Source organism: Tamandua tetradactyla, chromosome 9 (assembly GCF_023851605.1).
Source record: "Tamandua tetradactyla isolate mTamTet1 chromosome 9, mTamTet1.pri, whole genome shotgun sequence".
Lineage (NCBI taxonomy): Eukaryota > Metazoa > Chordata > Mammalia > Pilosa > Myrmecophagidae > Tamandua > Tamandua tetradactyla.
Genome location: NC_135335.1, coordinates 93,662,714 through 93,685,006, shown reverse-complemented (window position 1 = coordinate 93,685,006; position 22,293 = coordinate 93,662,714). Strand labels below are relative to the sequence as shown.

The following is a 22,293-nucleotide window of genomic DNA, read 5'->3' as shown; positions in this document are numbered from 1 at the left end:
GACCATTTAAACCATACCATATGGAAGGTCTATTATATATATATATAATCTTGTCACTTAACAATTATGGATTGGAAAATTCCCTCAAATCCCTCAAATCCCTCAATCACTTTTAAATTTCCTATAATCCTTTGTTTTTATACTTTTAAACTTCCAGATAGTTAGAGTGGAGGGGGAAAGATGGTTATAATTCACTATATAGACAGCAACTTCCATTAATAAGTGTTTACTTATAAATACTTGTAGGTACTAAAAATTATGGATTTCATTAATAGTCAAAGTTAATTTAAAACTTAAATTTCTACGCAGTTCTCTTTACGGAAAAGGACAATATATAGAAAGATCACGTTTAATTGTTATAGGTGAGACTGCATAATGAGTAAGAGAATTTTTTCCCATTAATAGTAAAATGGTATAGGATTTATTTTTCATTATTTTAAATGCTCTTGGAACAAAATAAAACCATCTTATCATTGTAAGTTTCTTACTTGCTTCCTCAGGGCAGTGGGCACTAACTATCCTATCCCCCTAATACAAAGGAGGTAGCAGGACTGCATAACTTTCCATTTTAAATTATGAAACATTAAAAACACTAAATAACTGACCTGTATATATACTATAAAGATCAAACCAAGACATTTTGCCCTGTTAATATATATTTCAGATCTTTTTTTAGAGAAATAAAACTCATATAGATTCTGCTAACTCATTCTGTTCTCTAATTGTGTCCTCTCCTCATTTTCCTCTCAAAGATTATTAGTACTCTTGGTTTGCATCATTGTGATGTGTTTTTTTACATTATATATGTATCTATAAATAATTATGATCACAAAGTGGTATTCATGATACTAAATGGTATCATATTGTGCATATTTTTGAATGTGTGTGCATATTCTTTTGCAGGTTTTTATTCACTATTGGCTTTGGTATTTATCCATATTGAGATATATAAAAATGAATTCATTTTTAAATTCCAAATAATACTCTAATCTGATTAAGCCAGAGTTTATATATCCCCCTGTTTATGGATAGTTGTGTGGTTTAGACTTATTTGTTTTTATGTACAGTGCTGTAGTGTGCATCCTCTGCACACGTGGGAGTTCCATAGGGTAAAGAAGTAAAATTGTTGAGTTATAATCTATTTACACTTTCAACTTTGCTAAACATTGCTAAATTGCTTTCCAGCATGGTTGCATTTCTTAATATTTCCATCAGGAGCAAATGAGGATTCCTACTCCACACTTTTCACAAACATTTATTATTATCCACCTAATTTCTGTCAGACTGATTATAGGAAAATTTTTTTTATTTTAGTTATTTATTTTTAATTGACAAACCAAAACAACATACAAATATGAACATTCTTAACAAACATTGCATGCATGGTATACAATCAGTAGCTCACAATATTATCACATAATCGTATATTCATCACCATGATCATTGTTTAGAACATTTGCATTACTCCAGAAAAAGAAATAAAAAGAAAAAAGAAAAAACTCATATATACCATACCCCTTATCCCTCCCTCTCATTGACCACTGGTATTTCCATCTACCCAATATATTTTAACCTTTGTTCCCCCTATTTTTTTTCTGTACCCCTTATTACTCCCTTTCATTATTCACTAGTGTTTCAGTCTGTGCAATTTGTTTTAACATTTGTTTCCCCATTATTTATTTATTTTTGATCCATATTTTTTACTTATCTGCCCATACCATAGCTAAAAGGAGCATCAAAAAGAGCATCAGACACAAGGTTTTCACAATCACATAGTCACATTGCGAAAATATCATTGTACATTCATCTTCAAGAAACAAGGCTACTAGATCACAGCTCTTACAGTTTCAGGCACTTCCCTCTAGCCTCTTAATACATCTTAAACTAAAAAGGGGATATCTATGTAATGTGTAAGAATAACCTCCAGGATAACCTCTCAACTCGGTTTGAAATAGCTCAGCTGCTGACACTTTATTTTGTCTCATTTCTCTCTTCCCTGTTTCAGTCAAGAAGTTTTCTCAATCCCTTGATGCTGAGTTCCAGCTCATTCTAGGATTTCTGTTCCACATTGCCAGCGAGGTTTAAACCCCTGGGAGTCATGTCCCACATAGAGAGGGGAAGGGCAGTGAATTTGCTTGCAGTGTTGGTTGAGAGAGAGATAGGCCACATCTGAGCAACAAAAGTGGTTCCTGACTCTTGGGCCTAATTTTAAGTAGGCTTAGCCTGTCCTTTGCAGGGATAAGTTTCATATGAACAAACCCCAAAACTGAGGGCTTGGCCTATTGATTTGGTTGTCCCCACTGCTTGCAAGAATATCAGGAATTCACCAAATGGGAAAGTTGAATTTTTCCCCTTTCTTGCCATTCCCCCAAGGGGATTTTGCAAATTCTTCTTTATTCACTGTTCATTATTATAGGAAATTTTATCTTCTGTTATTTTAAATTTTATTTCCTTGACTGCTGGTGATAATGGAATTTTTCATGTTTCTGTTGGCCTTTTGATTTCTTTTTTTGAAAATTTTTAGTTCACTTTTCCCGTTTTTCTACTGGGTTTTTTTTTTTTTGGTCTCTTATTGATTTGTAATTCCTTATGCATTCTAGACATTATCCCCTAATCAGCTGAGTGTTTCACTTATCTTCTCCCAGTATGTAGCTATCTTTCCATTTTGCTTATAGTTTCTTGTCATACAGAAACTTTGAGTTTTTTTGTTTTTTTTATTCAGATTTTATTAATAGGGTAAACCCAGCTCTAGGGCGATTTAGTGACCTGCCTAAGGGTACAACTAGTCAGGAATGATACCAGAATTTGTCTTCTGATCTCTCTGATTCCAAAGACTAACTTTAGATGGAATATAATTTGAGGGCTTCTGGGAAGCTCTCTCCAAAGTATCTCTTGCTGTTGCCTTAAGTCCTACCAGTGGTATATCATTATTTTGAGTTGTTGTTAGAGGAAGGGTTTGTTGTGATTTAGTTCATCAAGACTTTTCTTTGTCAATCCCAGGTTGGCCTAAGAGCACAAGCTGTGTAGGCTTGAAGTTTGGAGGATGCTCTCTGACTGAGGGTGTAAAAAGAATTGCTAAGTCCGAGGACAGTCTGCCAACTTCTTGGGGTTCTGTCAGTTTCTCGCAATGGAGCTGCAGATGTGGGAGAGAAGGTGTGACACCTTCAAATCCTTATTGCCTTGGAGTCCAGACATCACTCACCACAAAGGTTATACTGAGAACAGCTGTGGTACAGGGAAAAACTGCAGTGATTTTGAGCCAAGAAGGTCACATTCTCAGTTCAGTTTCTGGTACTTAGAAAGTTTCATCGTAGTGTGGGCTACTTTCTTCCCAAGTTCTGTTTTCTTTGGTTTGGAGGATGGAGTCCTTCAATCCTTCATTGCTAAACGTTGAGATTTTTCCAGATTGTTGTATATATTCTTCTCTTACCTTTTGTATATATTCTTCTCTTACCTTTTCCAAGTCTCTTGTCAGTTTTTGTCCTCCTGCAGATTCATGAGTTAGTTTGAGGCCGCGAGAATGTCCAAATCAAGGCATCATCAAGATAATGCTTTCCTCATGAAGCCTACTCTTGATTCTTGGTTCCTCAGCCCCATGGGAATGCACATGGCAGCATCTTCTGGTCTCTCCCTTCTCTTAATGGATTTCTTTGCTTTCAGCTTCTTGCTTCCATGGCTTTTCTCAGCTTTGAGTTATTTTTTTTAACATGGGCAGGTTCTGGGAATTGAATCTGGGTCTCCAGCGCAGCAGGCAAGAATTCTCCCACTGAGCCACCAGTGTACCTCCCTCTCAGCTTTGTTTTGTTTTTTTAAGTATATCTTTATTTATTAATTTAATTATTATTAATTTTTTAAATTTTTTAAAAATATAACAAACACAAACATTCTTAACTTATGATCATTCCGTTCTACATATATAATTAGTAATTCACAATATCATCACATAGTTGCACGTTCATCATGATCATTTCTTAGAACATTTGCATCAATTCAAAAGAAGAAATAAAAAGAAAACAGAAAAAAATTCATACATACCATACCCTTTACCCCTCCCTTTCATTGATCACTAGCATTTCAATCTACTAAGTTGATTTTAACATTTGTTCCCCCTATTATTTATTTTTATTCCATATGTTTTATTCATGTGTTGATAAGGTAGATAAAAGGAGCATCAGACACAATCACAATCACACAGTCACATTGTGAAAGCTATATATATCAATATACAATCATCTTCAAGAAACATGGCTTCTGAAACACAGCTCTATATTTTCGGGTAGTTCCCTCCAGCCTCTTTACATCTTGACTAACAAGGTGTTATCTATTTAATGCATAAGAATAACCTCCAGGGTAACCTCTCGACTCTGTTTATATCAGCTTTGAGTGTTAATATAAGCAAATGTATCAGTCTTATTTGTGCTTTTGTGATTTAAAAAATCTTCCTTACCAATTTAAGAGTCCCTTTTCTTCGAAAAATCTTACTTTGTTGCTTTTCATATTTAGAATAGCCTTTAATCCATCTGGCTGATTTTGTTTAAAGGATATAGAAAAGATTAAATATTTTTTCCTTAGCCTATTCTTTTAGTAACAGGTAAGAGTCATTTTCCTCTTTTAGTTATAATGTCCCTCCTTTGTGTACCAAAATAATATAAGCTTTATGTGTTATTAGCTGTCTTTGTGATTATGGATCTTTCTTCCTTTAGTCTGTCTCTACATCAACACCACACTTTTAAATATTCTTACCTTAGTGTAAATCTTGGTTTATCTGATAAGGCAAATCTTCCCTTATTCTTCAAAGTTAGTTTGATTCATTCTGGTTCTTTGTTCTTCATCTGTGTCTAACCTGTCTGACTTTTTATCTCTAGTGACTCTTGTTGGTAGAAAATCAGCTTGATATTTAAAGTCTGTCTTTTGTTCAAATCTGTTTTTTACTCAGTTTCAAATCCTTTTGTCTTACCATTCCAAATGGTTATTTTTTTCATATTTTAATTCTAATCCTGCTGTTATTTCTTATAATTATACATAGAAACATGGAAAATTGTTTGTGTGTTCTACAACCATAACCTCTATCTTCACCCCTCAAACTCCATAGCCATTAATCAGTTACTCCCATTCCCCTCTCCCTTCTGACTTCCAATCTGCTTTCTGTCTTAATGGATTTACCTATTCTGAGTATTTCATATAAACAGAATCATAATACGTGACTTGGCTTCTTTCACTTAGCATAATGTTTTTGAAGTTCATATGTTGTAGCCTATGTCAGTACTTCATTCTTTTTTATGACGAACATTCCATTGTATGGATATACCACATTTTTGTTTATCCAGTCCTCCATTGATGGATGTTTGGATTGTTTCCACCTTTTTGCTATTGTGAATAATGCTCCTTTGAACATTTGTGTACAAGTACTTGTTTGAGTCTCTGTTCTCAACTCTTGGGTATACACCTGGGAGTAAAATTACTGGGTCACTGGGTCATATGGTAATTCTATGTTTACCTTTTTGGAAAACCACCAAACTGTTTTCTACAGCACCTGCACTATTTGTTCCCATTAGCAATGTGCAAGCATTCCAATTTCTCCACATCCTTGCCAACCTTCCCCCCACTTTTTATTATAGCCATTCTAGTGAGTGTGACATAGTACTCATTGTGATTTTGAGTTGCATTTCCATACTTGATGTGTTTTTTTTTTAAAAAGCTTTTATTTGGAAATGATTTCAAACTTACAGAAAAGTTAAAAATAATAAAAATAATACCATTTATGGACAGATGAGTTAAAAAAATTAAGTATAAAAAATAAATAATGGGGGAGATAAAAGGTAAAAATTGGATAGATTGAAAAGCTGTTGGTCAATGAGAGGGAGGAATAAGGAGTATGGGATGTATGAGTTCTTTTTTTTTGTTGTTTCTTTTTATTTCTTTTTCTGGAATGATGCAAATGTTCTAAAAATGATCATGGGGAAGAATATGTGATGAAATTGTACATTACTGGTTGTATAATATGGTTGGACTATACGTGTGTGGATATTTTTCAATACAAATATTTAAAAAAATAAAAAGTAAAAAATAGTCCCGTAAACATTCTTATACCCTTTACCTCGATGTGCCTTTTGTTAATAGTTTACTCCATTTGCCTTGTCGTTGTGCTATTTCCACACAGTTGTTGCATTTTCTTTTCCCTAAACCATTTGAGGGTAAGTTTCATTATTATAACCCCTGTTTTAACTCCTTTTTTTTTCATGGAAACCCCCTTATAGCTTGGATTATAGGAACATCTGTCCAACATGGATTTTATATTTTCTCTTGCCAGGAGTTACTGCTTGGAACAAATTTTTATTTTCTTGTCATATGGGATTTTTATGTGGGTAGTAGATAATTGAATTGGAGGACAGTCATTAGGAGTTATCTAGGAACACTATTTCTCCAGAGTACTTCTGTCTCCACTCCAAACCCGGGCAAAGACAGTCATGCTCCCTTGCTGTCTACCTTTGTCATTGAGTCATCTCCCCCTGTCTTCTCCACACCTCTCAGTGCCCACCCTTTGCTTTAGATAGCAGCTCTTTGAGGGTCCCAGGTTAATGTAGGGTGAAATGTGAGTAGGGTCCAAATTCCATCTCCCTAATGTATGTGGGCCCAAAGACTTGTTTTATGACCTACCATCTGTTTTTCATTATTCTTATTTCTATTTTTTTTAATTAGATAGTGTGCTATCAAAAATATATATTGTGGGGTGGGCCACAGTGGCTCAGCAGGTAAGAATGCTTGCCTGCCATGCCCTCTGAATTAAGAACTATGTCAATTTCACAGGGTTTCCTAATGCAGGTTAATTATCAGTATGCTCTCGATTTTGATTCTCCAAGTTTGTATATTATAGTTTGTCCATATGAGTGAGACATAATAATATTTGCCTTTTTGTTTCTGTCATCTGGTGTCTTTATTTTCTTTTTTTGTGAGCTCAGTTCTATATTTAAAAGAAGTTTTTCTTATCTAGTATTTCTTAAGTATTTTTAGGTGAAAGTTTATTTGTTTAAATAGTTCTCCAGATTGTCAAAATTGGAAGTTAAAAATATCACCAACTCTTTAAATTGGAGTTCTATTTTTATAGAGACTGACATGATCTTTGCCTAGCTAAGGTAAACTATATTATCCTTTCAAAATATGAGATGGCTTCTGTTCATAAGAAGCTAATTGTAAGGTACTAGTTTTAGTATGCATTAATCCATTTTGTTATTCAGAAGCAATGACTCCACACAGACATACTAATCTTAAAAGCAATCCAATAAATAACACCCTTCTTCTCTGCCTAAGATAATTGGGGAACTATAATACTATCTGTATTACCTCAGAAGAGCCTGACACAGGGAAAGTTTGGGTCTGTCAGAGATGAAACATTTACCAGGTGACTCCCAGTCAGTGGTCTCTAATGAAACTGAAAGGGAAAAAAAAAATTGTCTGCTCAGAACTTTTGATAAGATTAACCTCCTCTAACTGACAAACATGAATCTCAGTGGCCATTATTTGCTAGCCAAATAGCTTACTTTACCTCTTTAACAAAGAGTGATGGAAACCAGAGATATTAATTAAAATCCTTACTTGTGGAATATAGAAAGAATGTATGCTTCCCCCGTAAGTCGTATAGCTAATTTTTTGTCTGATGGAAAGAAGCAGTAGAAATGTAATCAGCATACACATTGGCTGTGAAGTGTACTGTGGTATATTCACAGCAGCTTTTTCTCTCCAACTTACATTTAGAGGAATATTATGTATAATTTTAAGGCTTATGAGCATACGGGGGGAGGAGCAAGCCAACTAGAATTTTAATTTTGTGACATGTAAACATTAAATCTGCTTAAATGAAATGTCTTAAGATTAAAAATGAGAATTTTTAGGGGTAACTGGTCATTTCACATAATTGTTTTCAGAAGTATAATTTTTTTCTGTCTTGTCCTATAGATTACCAAGAGAAATATCAAGAGTTACTTGAAAGAGAAGACTTTTTTCCAGATTATGAAGAAAATGGAACAGATTTATCAGGGGCTGGTGATCCGTAAGTTATCTTTAGCTACAAACTTTCTTTGTGAAATTTCTATGGCCACAGTTCATAGATGGAGTTTAGAGTAGGAAAAAAGTAGATGATGAAAGAATGTTTTTTTTTAAATTGAGAACTCTTCACACACACACACAGTCCATAACATGGTATATAATCAGTGGCTCACAGTATCATCAAATAGTTGTGTATTCATCCCCATGATCATTTTTTAGAACATGTGCATTGCTCCAGAAAAAAAATAAATTCTTAACATCCCATACCCTTTACCTCTCCTTATTCATCATTAGTATTTTAAATCTACCCAATTTTTTACCCTTTATCCCCCCCCATTATTTGTTTATTTTTTTATCCTTATTTTTTTTACTCTTTGTCCATACCCTGGATAAAAGGAGCATCAGACGTATGGTTTTCACAATCACATGGTCGTATTGTAAATGCTATATAGTTATACGGTCGTCTTCAAGAATCAAGACTATTGGAATACAGTTCAACAGTTTCAGGTACTTCCCTCTAACCATTCTAATACAACATAAACTAAAAAGGAATATCTGTATAATGCGTAAGAATAACCTCTTGGATAACCTCTCACTTCTGAAATCTCTCAGCCACTGAAACTTTGTTTTATCTCATTTCTCTCTTCCCCCTTTTGGTCAAGAAGACTTTCTCATTCCCATGATGCTGGGTCCCAGCTTATTTTGGGTTCTGTCCCATGTTGCCAGGGAGATTTACACCCCTGGGAGTCATATCCCACATAGTGGGAGGGCAGTGAGTTTACCTGCTGAGTTTGCTTAGAGAGAGCAGCCACATTTTTTTAAAAAATTATTTATTTATTTAAAAAAATAAAGAAACAAAGTAAAACAACATACATAATCAGTAATTCACAATATCATCACTTAGTTGCATACTTATCATTTCTTAGAACATTTGCATTAATTGAGAAAAAGAAATAAAAAGACAATAGAAAAAGAAAACAACACAGGAAAGAAAAAAAAGATTATACCTACCATACCCCTTATCCCTTGCTTTCATTGATCACTAGCCTTTAAACTAAATTTATTTTAGTATTTGTTCCCCCTGTTATTTATTTTTATTCCGAATGTTCTACTCCTTTGTTGACAAGGTAGATAAAAGGAGCATCAGACACAAGGTTTTCACAATCACACAGTCACATTGTGACAGCTGTATCATTATTCAATCATCCTCAAGAAACATGGCTACTGGAACACAGCTCTACATTTTCGGGCAGTTCCCTCCAGCCTCTCCATTACATTTTGAATAACAAGATGATATCTACTTGATGCATAAGAATAACCTCTCGACTCTGTTTGGAATCTTTCAGCCATTGACACTTTGTCTCATTTCCCTCTTCCCCCTTTTGGTCGAGAAGGTTTTCTCAATCCCATGATGCTAAGTCTCAGCTCATTCTAGGGTTTTTCTCAATCCCTTGATGCTGAGTCTCCGTTCATTCCAAGATCTCTGTCCCACATTGCCAGGAAGGTCCACACCCCTGGGAGTTGTGTCCCACGTAGAGAGGGGTAGGGTGGTGAGACTGCTCGTTGTGTTGGCTGGAGAGAGGGGCGACATCTGAGTAACAAAAGAGGCTCTCTTGGGGGTGACTCTTAGACCGAAATTTTAAGTAGACTTGACCTATCCTTCTCGGGGTTAAGTTTCATATGAACAAACCCCAAGACTGGGGGCTCTGCCTATAGCTTTGGTTGTTTACACTGCTTGTGAGAATATCAAGAATTCAACTTGGGGAAGTTGAATTTCTCCCCATTCTCACCACTCCCTGAAGGGGGCTTTGCAGATACTTTTCCACTCACTGATCAAATCACTCTGGGATTCATTGGGGCATCACTCTGGACAAACCAGCAAAATCTCATGTCCTACCTGAGATTCCAGGTACTTATAGCATTCAACCAAACTATCTACATAAGTTATATTAGGAAATGCACTAGTCAAAATATAAATTTTGTAACTAATAAACATTTTTTGCTTTAGTCTCACACAGAAGGTGACATTTTAAAATATTAATTACCATCTATTTTTAGCACCCTGAAATAATGACATTCCTTTGTTCTTCCTTATGTAAAAACATTTTAAAAATTGTACCTTGTACATTTCGCTATTATTATGTACTCTAGGCATTCCTAGATTATACCATCTCAGTCTTTAACATCTGTCTTTCTTTCTGATTTCATTTATGTCCCCAGCCCTCCTCCCTCTATCATTCTCACATGCAGCTTCATTCAGTGTTTTAACATAATTATATTAACAGTTAGGTAGTATTGTGCTGTCCATTTCTGAGTTTTTGTATCCAGTCCTGTTGTACAGTCTATATCCCTTCAGCTCCAATTAACCAATATCTTACCCTATTTCTATCTCCTGATGGTCTCTGTTATGAACAAAATATTCCAAGTTTATTCACGAATGTCAGTTCATATCAATGAGACCATACAGTATTTGTCCTTTAGTTTTTGGCTAGTCTCACTCAGCATAATGTTCTCAAGGTCCATCCATGTTGTTACATACTTCATAAGTTTATTCTGTCTTAAAGTTGCATAGTATTCCATCGTAAGTATATACCACAGTTTGTTTAGCCACTCGTCTGTTGATGGACATTTTGGCTGTTTCCATCTCCTTGCAATTGTAAATAATGCTGCTATAAACATTGGTGTGCAAATGTCCATTTGTGTCTTTGCCCTTATGTCCTCTGAGTAGATACCTAGCAATGGTATTGCTGGGTCATATGGCAATTCTATATTCAGCTTTTTGAGGAACCCCAAACTGCCTTCCACAGTGGTTGCACCATTTGACATTCCCACCAACAGTGAATAAGTGGAGCAGCCACATTTGAGTAATAAAAGAGACTCTCTGGGGGTGATTCTTAGGCATAAGTATAAGTAAGCTTAGCTTCTCCTTTGCAGGAATAAGTTTCATAGAGGCAAACCCCAAAATCGAGGGCTCAGCCTGTTAATTTGGTTGTCTCCACTGCTTGCGAGAATATCAGGAATTCTCCAAATGGGGAAATTGAGTATTTCTTCCTTTCTACCCAGTCCCCCAAGGGGACTTTGCAAATACTTCTTTATTCACTGCCCAAATTACTCCGGGACATATCAAGGCATCACACTAACCTGGACAAACCATCAAGATCTCACACCCTATTTAAGATTCCATGTACTTATGGTGTTCAACTACATTGACCATACAAGTTAAATTAGGTGATGCATTACCCAAAATGTAAATTTTGCCCCAAATAAACATCTCTTCCTTTGGTCTCAGGCAGAAGTTAGTTTTAAAGTATGGACGACATCCCTTACCCTCTTTTCTGATCTACCTTAGTTCCATCCAGATCAGCTTCATTTATATCTCTAGTTGAAGTCTGAGCCCATTTTCAACTTTTTAAACAGTTCCTGTATGGGGTAATACTAACTTTCATAGCTTCATAGCTCTAACTCTGAGCCTAAGGTGTCAGATAAAAATACCCGAAGTTTCTGGGAACTACCAGGTTATATACAAACAGCTCGGTATCTCAGAATTCATAAATAACAGTTATAAGTCCTGAACATATGTGAGTGCTGTAAGAGCTTACAATCTAGACCCTTTAAGTAGGCCCCAGCCTGATAACCCATGCTCCCAACTTCAATTCTGAGTTTGTACACTGTAATTAGTCCATATGAGTGAGGCATGATAATATTTGTCTTTTTGTTTCTGCCATTTCACTCAACATACTGTCCTTACGGTTCATTCACCTGGTTGCATGCCTCACAATTTCATTCCTTCTTGCAGCTGTTCTTCTCTCAGTCTTTGTACCCTTAGGCTACCTTCTTCCATTGTGAATCAGGAACATTGCCACCATAGATACCAGTGTGCAAATGTTCATTCATGTCCCCACTCTCAGTTCCTCCACGTATATACCTAGTAACAAGGTTGCAGGATCATACGGCAATCCCACCCCTGGCCTCCTGTGGAATCAAAGAATGTTCAATTTGATGTGATGGTTTTATAGTGGTGGTTTAGTTTTTTAAATGCTATATACTAGATCTGGAATGGCTTTTAAAAAGGGGAATTTAATAAGTTAAAGTTTACAGTTCAAAGGAAGTGAAAGTGTCCAAATTAAGGCACTAACAAGATGTTACCTTCTCTCAAGAAAGGCCAGTGGGTCAGGAACACTTCTGTCAGCTTACGTGGCTGGCAACTGTTGGTCCCTTGCCCCTAGGCTTTATTGCCTTCAGCCTCTGTTCCTGTGGGGATTCCTCATTTTGCTTCTCTGGGGCTGGCTTTCTCCCTTGGCTCTCTCCAGGTTCATGGCAATGTCTACTGGACTCCAAGCATCTCCAAACTTCCGTGTCTCTATTCTCCACATGTCAGCATCTGTATCAGCTCTGCTGTGAAGTTTTTGTTGGCTCTGAGGCTTCTGTTGTTTCTGTCAACTCTGCTCTGAAGTTTCTGTGGGCTATGTCAGTTCTGTCATTCTCCAAAATGTTTCCTCTTTTAAAGGATTCCAGTAAACTGATAATCAAGACCCACCTGGAATGTGTGGAGTCATATCTCCATCTACTCAAAGTCACACTCACAGTTGGGTGCATCACGTCCTCCTGGAGATAATCTAATCAAGTTTCCAACCTACATTGCTGAATAGGGATTAAAAGAAATGGCTGCCTCCACAGATTGAATCAGGATTAAAACATGGCTTTTACTATTTTCAAACCAGCTCAAGTGGTATACGTATTACTACTTACCAAAAATTTTCAAAAACTCAGTTAAAAAACTCACAGGGACTATGATTCTGAAATTGCAAATTTAGTTGGAGGGGGAAAAATGATGTTAAAATGCAGTATACTTTAGCATAATTTTTTAAAAAACTGATCCTATTGTTATAGCTAAGATTTAACAATAAGTATTTCTAATACTTTCTGTAAGATCTTGGGTAAGTTCTGTGCCTGTTTCTCATCTCAGATTTTTATGAAAATAAAAAATACTTAGAACAGCTTCTGGCACATAGTAAAATGCTCAAATCTTACTGTTAAGGTCTAAATTAAAATTAAAGAAAACACAAATGAACGTTTAGAAATATTTGGACTGATAGAAAAAATTGAGTTGTTGTCTATTAATATATCAATTCTTTACCTGCCATTCTTGGTAGTAAAAGAAATTTAATATGATACTTATTTAGCATCATATTGCACTATGATTTGCTATAGAAGTACCAGCAACTAGTGAGGTATAGTCCCAATTCTGTTAACAAACTGCATGAATTTGGACAGGCTGTGTAGTTTCTTTTCCTGTGTAGAGGAAGCAGAATAAATTAAGTCTGTGGCTTCAATTTTTCTTATATCCCTTCTCTCCTGTGTGTTGTAGGTTTCAAAAAAATAATAAGGCTCACCTTTATTTCCTCTCCTATCTAGTGATATTTTAATTAGGCGTCATTTAAGGATCTAGTAAGATAATATTGCTATACTCTTTTATATGCTATTTCCGTAGAAAAAAATACAGGGAAATAACTATGCAGGCCGAGTGAGAAGGGATCAACCCTGCTGGATATACCACTGAAGTTAAAATTGTGCTTGATGTGAACTTCAGTTCATTTCAATACATGGCCTCATACTGGAAATGGGGGAGGAACAAAAGAAAAAGACCCATCAACAATTTGTAGGATTGGCAAGATAGTTTTCTCACTCTTATATGTAGAAGTGAATATTGGAGGGAATTAAGAACGGCATCATGTTGTGAGAAAAGTGTAAAAAAGGTGGCATCATGTTATGAGAAAGTGTGAAAAAGGTGAAAGATTTGGAGTCTAATTCTTGAGTCTGCCACATTCTTTTCCCAAAATTTTACATTGCACATTTAACCTCCACAAATCTCATTTTCTTCAGCTCTAAAATGTAAATGGTAGTTGAACCTATCTTTTTAAGATGTTTGTGGCCTTCAGGAAGAATGTGTATATATGAAATCCTTAACTGGCATTTTAAATGTACCTTTTCCTCCACCTGGAAAGCCTGGCTTTCCACCATTTTAAACTGCCTAGTAGTGGGAAAATATCTGAATGGATGATCTTGAATGTATCTTCCTGTTACGAATGTTTGAGTCTAGATAAACAGGAATGTGACATAATTGTCATTGCAGGAATAAACTTGTTTGATTTCTGATGTTAAATAGATAAAAAGTAACACTTACGCAATTCTAAACAGTTAGTGCTTAGGTTTCGTTTTAACTCAGTCTAGGAAAGTTACATCATATACATTAGTTTTTTGTGATTTATCATCATAAATATTTTATGAATTGAAAATATTAAGCTTATGACTCATCTTTGTTTCTTTTGTAGATACTTGGATGATATTGATGATGAGATGGACCCAGAGATAGAAGAAGCTTATGAAAAGTTTTGTCTAGAATCAGAGCATAAGCGAAAGCAGTAAAGTTAAATTTCAGCACATCAGTTTTATAAAGCAGTCTAGGTATGGTGGTTTAGCAGAACATGGGAAAGGAAGAAAATGTTTCACACTTATACCAAATTAAGGATCTTGACTTAATGTTACTAATGTATGCAACTTTAATTTTGTTTAACACTATCTGCCAAAATAAACTTTATTCCCTATAACTTAAAATGTGTATATATATATAATAGTTTATTATGTACAGTTAATTCCAATGTTTTGACTGCAATAAAATCGATTTTGAAATAAATGAAATGTTGAAAGTAAATTTTGCTAGGTGGTTAGAAGCTTATCCTTTAAATTCTACTTTTCTTGGGGGAAAGTCTTAGTCTGGAAATATATATTACTGCAAAATGTAGCATCCTTTTTCAGATACAAGTACTTTAGATTTCATTTTAGTTTACTTAGTGTCTTGGTGAATTAGGTTTCAAATATGAATCACAATCATAAAAGTCTTGGAATATATCATTAACAACTGACATTACATATGCAGATGCTATTTAATACCAAGGGCTTTTAAAATATCATTAAAAGAAAGAAAGACTTAAAGAACTCCCAGTTAAACAACCAAGACTATTCTAATTCTAAAATTGTTTTGGCTACATTAATGCCTTTCAACTTTTTTTTTCATCCTGACTAACTTCATTACCCTAAGGCCTAGAACATTATTCTGCTTTATATGGCTTCCTAATTTTTGTTTTGTAGCATGACTTGCCATTGACTTTTTTACTAGAGAATTTTACTAGATCTTTGTCACTCAAGTTTTCATCTGCTTTATGATTTATACACCTTGAAATCACTTTTCTAATACTTTTACTATAATATGGCACCACCTTGGCCCTATTTAATATTTTTACTTATTGTCAAAAGTCTTTTTCCAACTAACTAAAAGTAAAACTTATGTAAAAAAGGATTGCTTGTAAATATGCATGTAAATAGTTCTGTTAATAATCCACTGTTTTACATTTGGTACATTTGTCTGCTAATACAGTTAGCTTTCTCACTTTTCTGCTTGTTTGTTCAGTCTGAATTAAAATTAGACTTTGAAAATAAAACTTAGTTTTGTTTCCTCTGTTTTTGGAATAGTCTCGTGGTACTTTAAAGAATTTGCTGTTGAACTTTTCTACGTGACACGTAATAAAATTAAGATTTGAAACAGAGAAACCATAGTAGGATAGAAGACATTCCAATCAGTGTCTGTTGACTAATAATTCAATAACAAATAAGTCTGTTTGGAAAAAACTAGCAAATATAAAACATTAAAACTTCTAAATTCCTTATTGTAGTAGAGAAGTATATTTGTAATAGGAGTTTTGGAAATCACATTTATCAGAATTTTCTTCAAAACGGTCCTGTCACATGGTGGCTGTTACCATAATCTGTAGTTCTCTAAAGATAGTGATCACTATAAATCTTGGAGGAGTGAGGGTTGGTGTAGGAAAGGGGCAATACATCATTAGACCAGGGAGCAAGGAATGCTAACTGCGCATTTTTAAAAGTTCTGGCAGTTGCTCTGTGAATAACCATCCATTTTGCATCCACTAGCTCATTGTCATCAACCACTTCTATACTCACAAATAGGATCAGTATATGTTACAATTACTAGTGCTGCTTAAAAAACAAAACACCCAAACTTACTGTCTTAAAACAATAACCATTTTATTATGCTTATGGGTTCTATAGTCAGGAATTTGGATAGGGACACGGGAGAGGATGGCTTGTCTCTACTCCACACTGTCACAACTCAGCTGAGAAAACTAACACTTGGGTGGGAGCTATAATCATCTGGAATTTTCTTCACTCATGTCTGGTGATTGGGTTGTGACTTGAAGCCAGTACTGAACTGGAGCTGTTGAGCAGAACCACCTACAACATGGCCTCTCCACCTGGCATGGCCTCACAGTGTGGCACTAGGTTCTGAGAAAGGCCATTTCTAAAAGAACCAGGAGGAAGTCCCATTTGTAAGTCATGCAACATTACTTCACTCTGATGGTTCTAAGCAAGTCACTGAAGTCATACGAAATTCAAGGTGCAGGACATATACTCTCACCGCTTTATGGGAAACCATTTAGGAATACAAATATTTTAAAACTGCCACAGTCCTTGAAAGGAAGGGTTGGTCCTGTGCCACAATTGCTGACCTTTAGGATTACCATATCTTCAACAGAAACATGGATGAATAAGCCTTTTGTCAAAAATAGTAAAAATCTCCAATAAGCAAGGACATAAACCTGCCAAAATATGCTGGTCTTGTGTTTTGGCAATAAACTGCAAATGGTGATCTGAATTTGGCTATCCTGTCATCAGCTTTCCTTTATGTGGTCTACATCCTCCAGCCAGAGACTACCAGGAACATACCTGTAACTGAATACTCTGGGTTTATTGTTGTTGGTAGCAAAGGAAACACCTTCCATAGGGAACCATGGGATGTACCAGTAAGAGGGTGTTATCAACTATTTTAAATGGATTTGGGCCTTTGGTTAGATAATTTGGGGGAGGGTCTAAAACTGGATGTTGACAGAAAGCAGAGGCGATTCTATGGTTATCTTAAATCCTAGCTACAGGAAGGACAGATGGGAAAGCTGTAATAGAATACAGGAAATGCTCTCAAAGCCCTCTACATTTTATCTTAAAGGGCACTTACTACAAATGTGATCAAGTGATTGTTTAGTCCTTTCTTTGCAGTTAGTCTCCAGTCTCCAAGGAAATGGGCTTTGTTCCCTGCTTTAGGCCCTCTGCTTTAGGCCCTAGCACATAGTAGGCTCTCAAGGAATACATGTTAAATGGCAATAAACGTAAATAGCAATAAATATAGTGGACATATCTACTTCCTAGAAAAAAAGTGCAAAATACAGTCGGAAAACATTTTCTTTTGGCTAAAGATTTAAAAAAGTTTTACTGCGGTATCGTAATTTTGATTTTTTAACTAATCAAGCACCACTGCACTAAAATCCACCCTTGTGTGTAGTTCTTGTTCGGATAGCTGGAGAGTCAGGAGGCTGGTCTTCACTGGCTCTATCAACCAGGTAGAACCGCTTCCGACCGGGAAACAGTGAGCAGACGGCAAAAAGCTGAAAACGCAACACCAGACTCGGCGCTTCTTCCCGGATAGCAAACTCTGGCCGCGCCCTGCCCACTTCCGGCCACGCCCCGTCTAGGGTGTCAGCTGGGCGAACTCTGGGCGCGGGCAGGGCGGAGCTTCCGGGTTTTCTTCTTCCGGAGAAATGAAGGCGCTTCCTGAGGGCGCGGGAAGGTTTGAACCGCCGATTTGCGGTTAATGGCCTGAAAGAGAAAAGGAGGAAAAAAGAGCCAAGTTCAAGAGAGAGATTTATCAGGTGAAATCAACAGGACTTGTTACACGGGTGTGGAGGGGAAGCAGAGTGAGAAATCAAATATCACTAACTTCTGCTCCTGACAGTACTCTGCCTGTTTTCTACGCCTGGGTGGTAACAGGCGCTGTCCCGACTCTCCCGCGGTTCGGATTGGCCGACGCCTCGGCAAAAGTCTTCCTGTGCCTTAATTTTTCTGCGGTTGTGATTGTTTTCTCATTGTTGGTGGTTTGTCAAATTCTTCAGGAAACATCACTAGAGAAAGTCTTGGGCAGGTGCAGACGCTGCGACCGCGGACATTCTGGCAAGTTAAAGCACAAGTGCGGTGAATTGGCCTCATTTCCACAACTTGTCAGACCAGAACTGCTGTGTGACGTTTGGTGATTGTTTTGTTGAGGCTTTTTTCCGTAACTAGATGTCACGTTTTGAAAAAGAGATTCTCATTGATGTCGAGAACAAACTTGTGACTTTTCGATCGTTATTCATTCTCTTACGTAGTGTACTGGGTGTGAGGATGAAAAATACTAGGAAGGAGGCTGGGAATGTAGGTGGGAGCTGGATTAAGTTTTTTTAAAAAATTTTTTATTAATTAAAAAAAATTACAAGGAACACAAACATTCCCAACACATACACTTAGCAATTCACAATATCATCACATAGTTGCATATTCATCATCATGATCATTTCCCAGAACATTAGCATCAATTCAGAAAAAGAAAAAGACAACAGAAAAAAAATTTTTTTACATGCCATACCCCTTACTGATCCTTTTCATTGATCACTAGCATTTCAAACTAAATTCATTTTAACATTTGTTCCCCCTATTATTTATTTTTATTCCATATGTTCCTCTCATCTGTTGACAAGGTAGATAAAAGGAGCATCAGAGACACAAGGTTTTCACAATCACACAGTCACATTGTGAAAGCTATATCATTATACAATCATCATCAAGAAACATGACTACTGGAACACAGCTCTACATTTTCAGGCAGTTCCCTCCAGCCTCTGCATTACATCTTGGATAACAAGGTGATATCTACTTAATGCATAAGAATAACCTCCAGGATAACCTCTTGACTCTGGAATCTCTCAGCCATTGACACTTTGTCTCATTTCACTCTTCCCCCTTTTGGTCGAGAAGGTTTTCTCAATCCCTTGATGCTGGGTCTCAGCTCATTCTGGGATTTCTGTCCCACGCTGTCAGGAAGGTCCACACTCCTGGTAGTCATGTCCCACATAGACAGAGGGAGGGTGGTGAGTCTGCTTGCTGTGTTGGCTGGAGAGAGAGGCCACATCTGAGCAACAAAAGAGGTTCTCTTGGGGGTGACTCTTAGGCTTAATTTTAAGTAGGCTTGACCTATCCCCTGTGGGTTAAGTTTCATATGAACAAACCCCAAGACTGGGGGCTCTGCCTATAGCTTTGGTTGTCCACACTGCTTGTGAGAATATCAAGAATTCAACTTGGGGAAGTTGAGTTTTCCCCCGTTCTCACCATTCCCTGAAGGGGACTTTGCAAATGCTTTTCCACTCACTGATCAAATCACTCTGGGATTCATCAGGGCATCACCTGGACAAACCAACAAAATCTCATGTCCTATACAAAGTTCCATGTACTTAAGGTGTTCAATCAACTATCTACATAAGTTATATTAGGAGATGCACTAGCTAAAGTGTAGATTTGTACCATATAAACATTGTTTGCTTTAGTCTCACACCTTAGTTGAAATTTTAAAATATTAAGTACCACAGTACTTTCTTCTACTATTTTGCTTTCTGGATTGTGTTTGTCATATCTAATTTTTCTTCTTTTTAACTTCACTAATAGTCTTCCTTTCTACACTCTTCTCCACACCTCTCTCTTCTGTCTTCGTATCTGTCTCTAGTGCTCCCTTTAGTATTTCTTGCAGAGCTTGTCTCTTGGTCACAAATTCAGGAATTTTTTGTCTGAAAATGTTTGAATTTCTCCCTCATTTTTGAAGGACAATTTTGCTGGATATAGAATTCTTGGTTGGCAGTTTTTCTCTTTTAGTAGTTTAAATATATTATCCCACTGTCTTCTCGCCTCCATGGTTTCTGCTGAGAGATCTGAGCATAGTCTTATTGGGCTTCCCTTGTATGTGATGGATTGCTTTTCTCTTGCTGCTTTGAGGATCCTCTATTTCTCTTTGACCTCTGACATTCTGATTAGTAAATGTCTTGGAGTATGTCTATTTGGATCTATTCTCTTTGGGGTACGCTGTACTTCTTGGATCTGTAATTTTAAGTCTTTCATAAGAGTTGGGAAATTTTCAGTGATAATTTCCTCCATTAGTTTTTCTCCTTTTCCCTTCTCTTCTTCTGGGACACCCACAACACGTATATTTGTGCGCTTCATATTGTCTTTCAATTCCCTGAGTCCCTGCTCATATTTTTCCATTTTTTCCCTATATTTTCTTTTTCTTGCTGGATTTCAGATGTTCCATCCTCCAGTTCAGAAATCCTATGTTCTGTCTCTCGAAATCTACCATTGTAGGTTTCCATTGTTTTTTTCATCTCTTCTACCGTGCCTTCCATTCCCATAAGTTCTGTGATTTGTTTTTTCAGGCTTTCAATTTCTTGTTTTTGTTCATTCCTTGCCTTCTTTATATCCTTCCTCAATTCATTGATTTTGTTTTTGATGAGGTTTTCCATGTCTGTTCGTACATTCTGAATTAATTGTTTCAGCTCCTGTATGTCATTTGAATTGTTGGTTTGTTCCTTTGACTGGGCCATATCTTCAATTTTCCTAGTGTGATTTGTTATTTTTTGCTGGTGTCTAGGCATTTAATTACCTTAATTAGTTTATTCTGGAGATTGCTTTCATTTCTTTTATCTAGGATTTTCTTGCTGGATGAATTTGTTGTCTATCTGTTCTTTGACATTCTGTTCAGCTTTATCTGGACTTTTAGCTTAAGTTTTGTTTAACAAAGGAGAATTTTTCAGTTCTTGTTTTCTTGTTTCTTGCCCTGCTTGTGTGGTGCCTTCCCCCCCACACACACAATTAGGAGGGTCTACTTAGATATTATAGACTCGAGCTAGATTTTCCCAGACGAAACTGGCCTCCTATCAGGAGGAAAGAGTCACCTGCATCGGTTTTCCCTAAGGGTGAGACCCAGCAGGTTGAAAAACTTTCCTGTGAAGTCTCTGGACTCTGTTTTTCTTATCCTGCCCAGTATGTGGCGCTTGTCTGCCTGCACGTCCCACCGGCATGAGATGATGCGGTACCTTTAACTTTGGCAGACTTTTCCTGCTGGGGGCGTGGTGGAGACAGAGGAGAGGTTGTAGGCTGGTTTTAATGGCTTCAAATTACCAAGCCTTGGTGTCTGAATTCCTTGATGGAGGAATTCCACCTGGGTAGGGCTTCACCCCTCCCCTGGGGAAGGCTCAAGCTCCAGATAAGCCCCCAAAAGAGCTCACTTCTGCCTATGCCTGGGGCAGTTGCAGCCTGAAAAGTCCTGCCGCTGTATCCAGAGGCAGTCAAGCCTTTGTAGATACACAACCACAAAAACCTCTGTTTCCTTCTTTTTTTTTCCCCCCCTTTTCTGTCAGCCCTGCCCCCTTGGTGCTGGGGCAAAAATGAGCAATCTCCACTTTGATCAGGTTCACCTGAGCTGGGGGCCTATTTTTAGTAGTCAGAATTTGTTAATTAGTCCCACAATTGGCATTTGATTGTGCCCAGTCCCTGCTGCTCGTAAAGTCCTTTCCTTTCCCCTCTGGGAAGCGGCCTGTGGGGGAGGGTTGCTGGCTGCCGCAGCTTTGGGAACTCACGGTTCTGGGGGGTGCTCACAGCTGGTCCAGCTGGTCCAGACTGGGGTACGCTGTGTGTCTGGTCACTACCCTGGCTCGGGGAGCTGTTCTGTACTGTTTCTGGTTATTTAGTAGTTGTTCTGGAATACGAGCTAAAATGTACACGTTGTTAAGCCGCCATCTTTACCCAGAAGTCGATTAAGGTTTTTTAATGTCTGGAACTTTAGACCATCAACTGTATGCAGTGATATAAAGCCTTTGGTTTGGGGTTTGGAAAGTTAACTATGATAGCTATACTAGAGAGGAATTGGAAAGGGAAGACACTGAAAAAATGTCCAAGACAGTTGCAGGAATTGAGAAGAGAATTAATGGCCTGAAAGAGAAAAGGAGGAAAAGAGAGCCAGGTTCAAGAGAGAGACTTTTCAGGTAAAATCAACAGGACTTGTGACAGAGCTGTGGAGGGAGGCAGAGTGATAAATCAAATATTACTAACTTTGGCTACTAACAGTACTCTGCCATTAAGTGAAATTGCAACTGCAGAAGGAGTAGGAATTTATAATTTCACTTATTATTTCATCACTCAATGAGTATTTATTGTACCCTTATTATTTTTTAAGTTTTAGGTGCCAGGGATAACTGAATAAAACAGATTAAGGTCCTTGAGTTGAGATTATGGCCTAGTGAGAGAGAACAGACAGTAAGCAAGTAA

At 37.0% G+C, this 22,293-nt stretch overlaps 2 protein-coding genes across 6 annotated transcripts in view; both read left to right on the top strand.

Moving 5' to 3' along the window:
• The window catches only part of PAIP1 (poly(A) binding protein interacting protein 1), a 52,236-nt gene extending 37,578 nt beyond the window's left edge, over nt 1-14,658 (top strand). For 3 of the 5 annotated variants that reach the window (XM_077117106.1, XM_077117105.1, XM_077117108.1), the window contains exons 10-12: nt 7,954-8,047; nt 8,440-8,550; nt 14,376-14,658. In XM_077117106.1, coding sequence (XP_076973221.1) covers nt 7,954-8,047; nt 8,440-8,550; nt 14,376-14,469 — 299 coding nt within the window. In that variant the 3' untranslated portion in view covers nt 14,470-14,658. The remainder of the gene's footprint in view (nt 1-7,953; nt 8,048-8,439; nt 8,551-14,375) is intronic. The other 2 variants (XM_077117104.1, XM_077117107.1) reach the window with 1 other exon arrangement.
• Nucleotides 14,659-17,663: 3,005 nt separating this feature from the next.
• C9H5orf34 (chromosome 9 C5orf34 homolog) overlaps nt 17,664-22,293 on the top strand; it is a 36,547-nt gene continuing 31,917 nt past the window's right edge. Inside the window, exon 1 of the mRNA XM_077117101.1 lies at nt 17,664-17,822. The gene's annotated coding sequence lies outside the window, so the exon portion shown is untranslated. The remainder of the gene's footprint in view (nt 17,823-22,293) is intronic.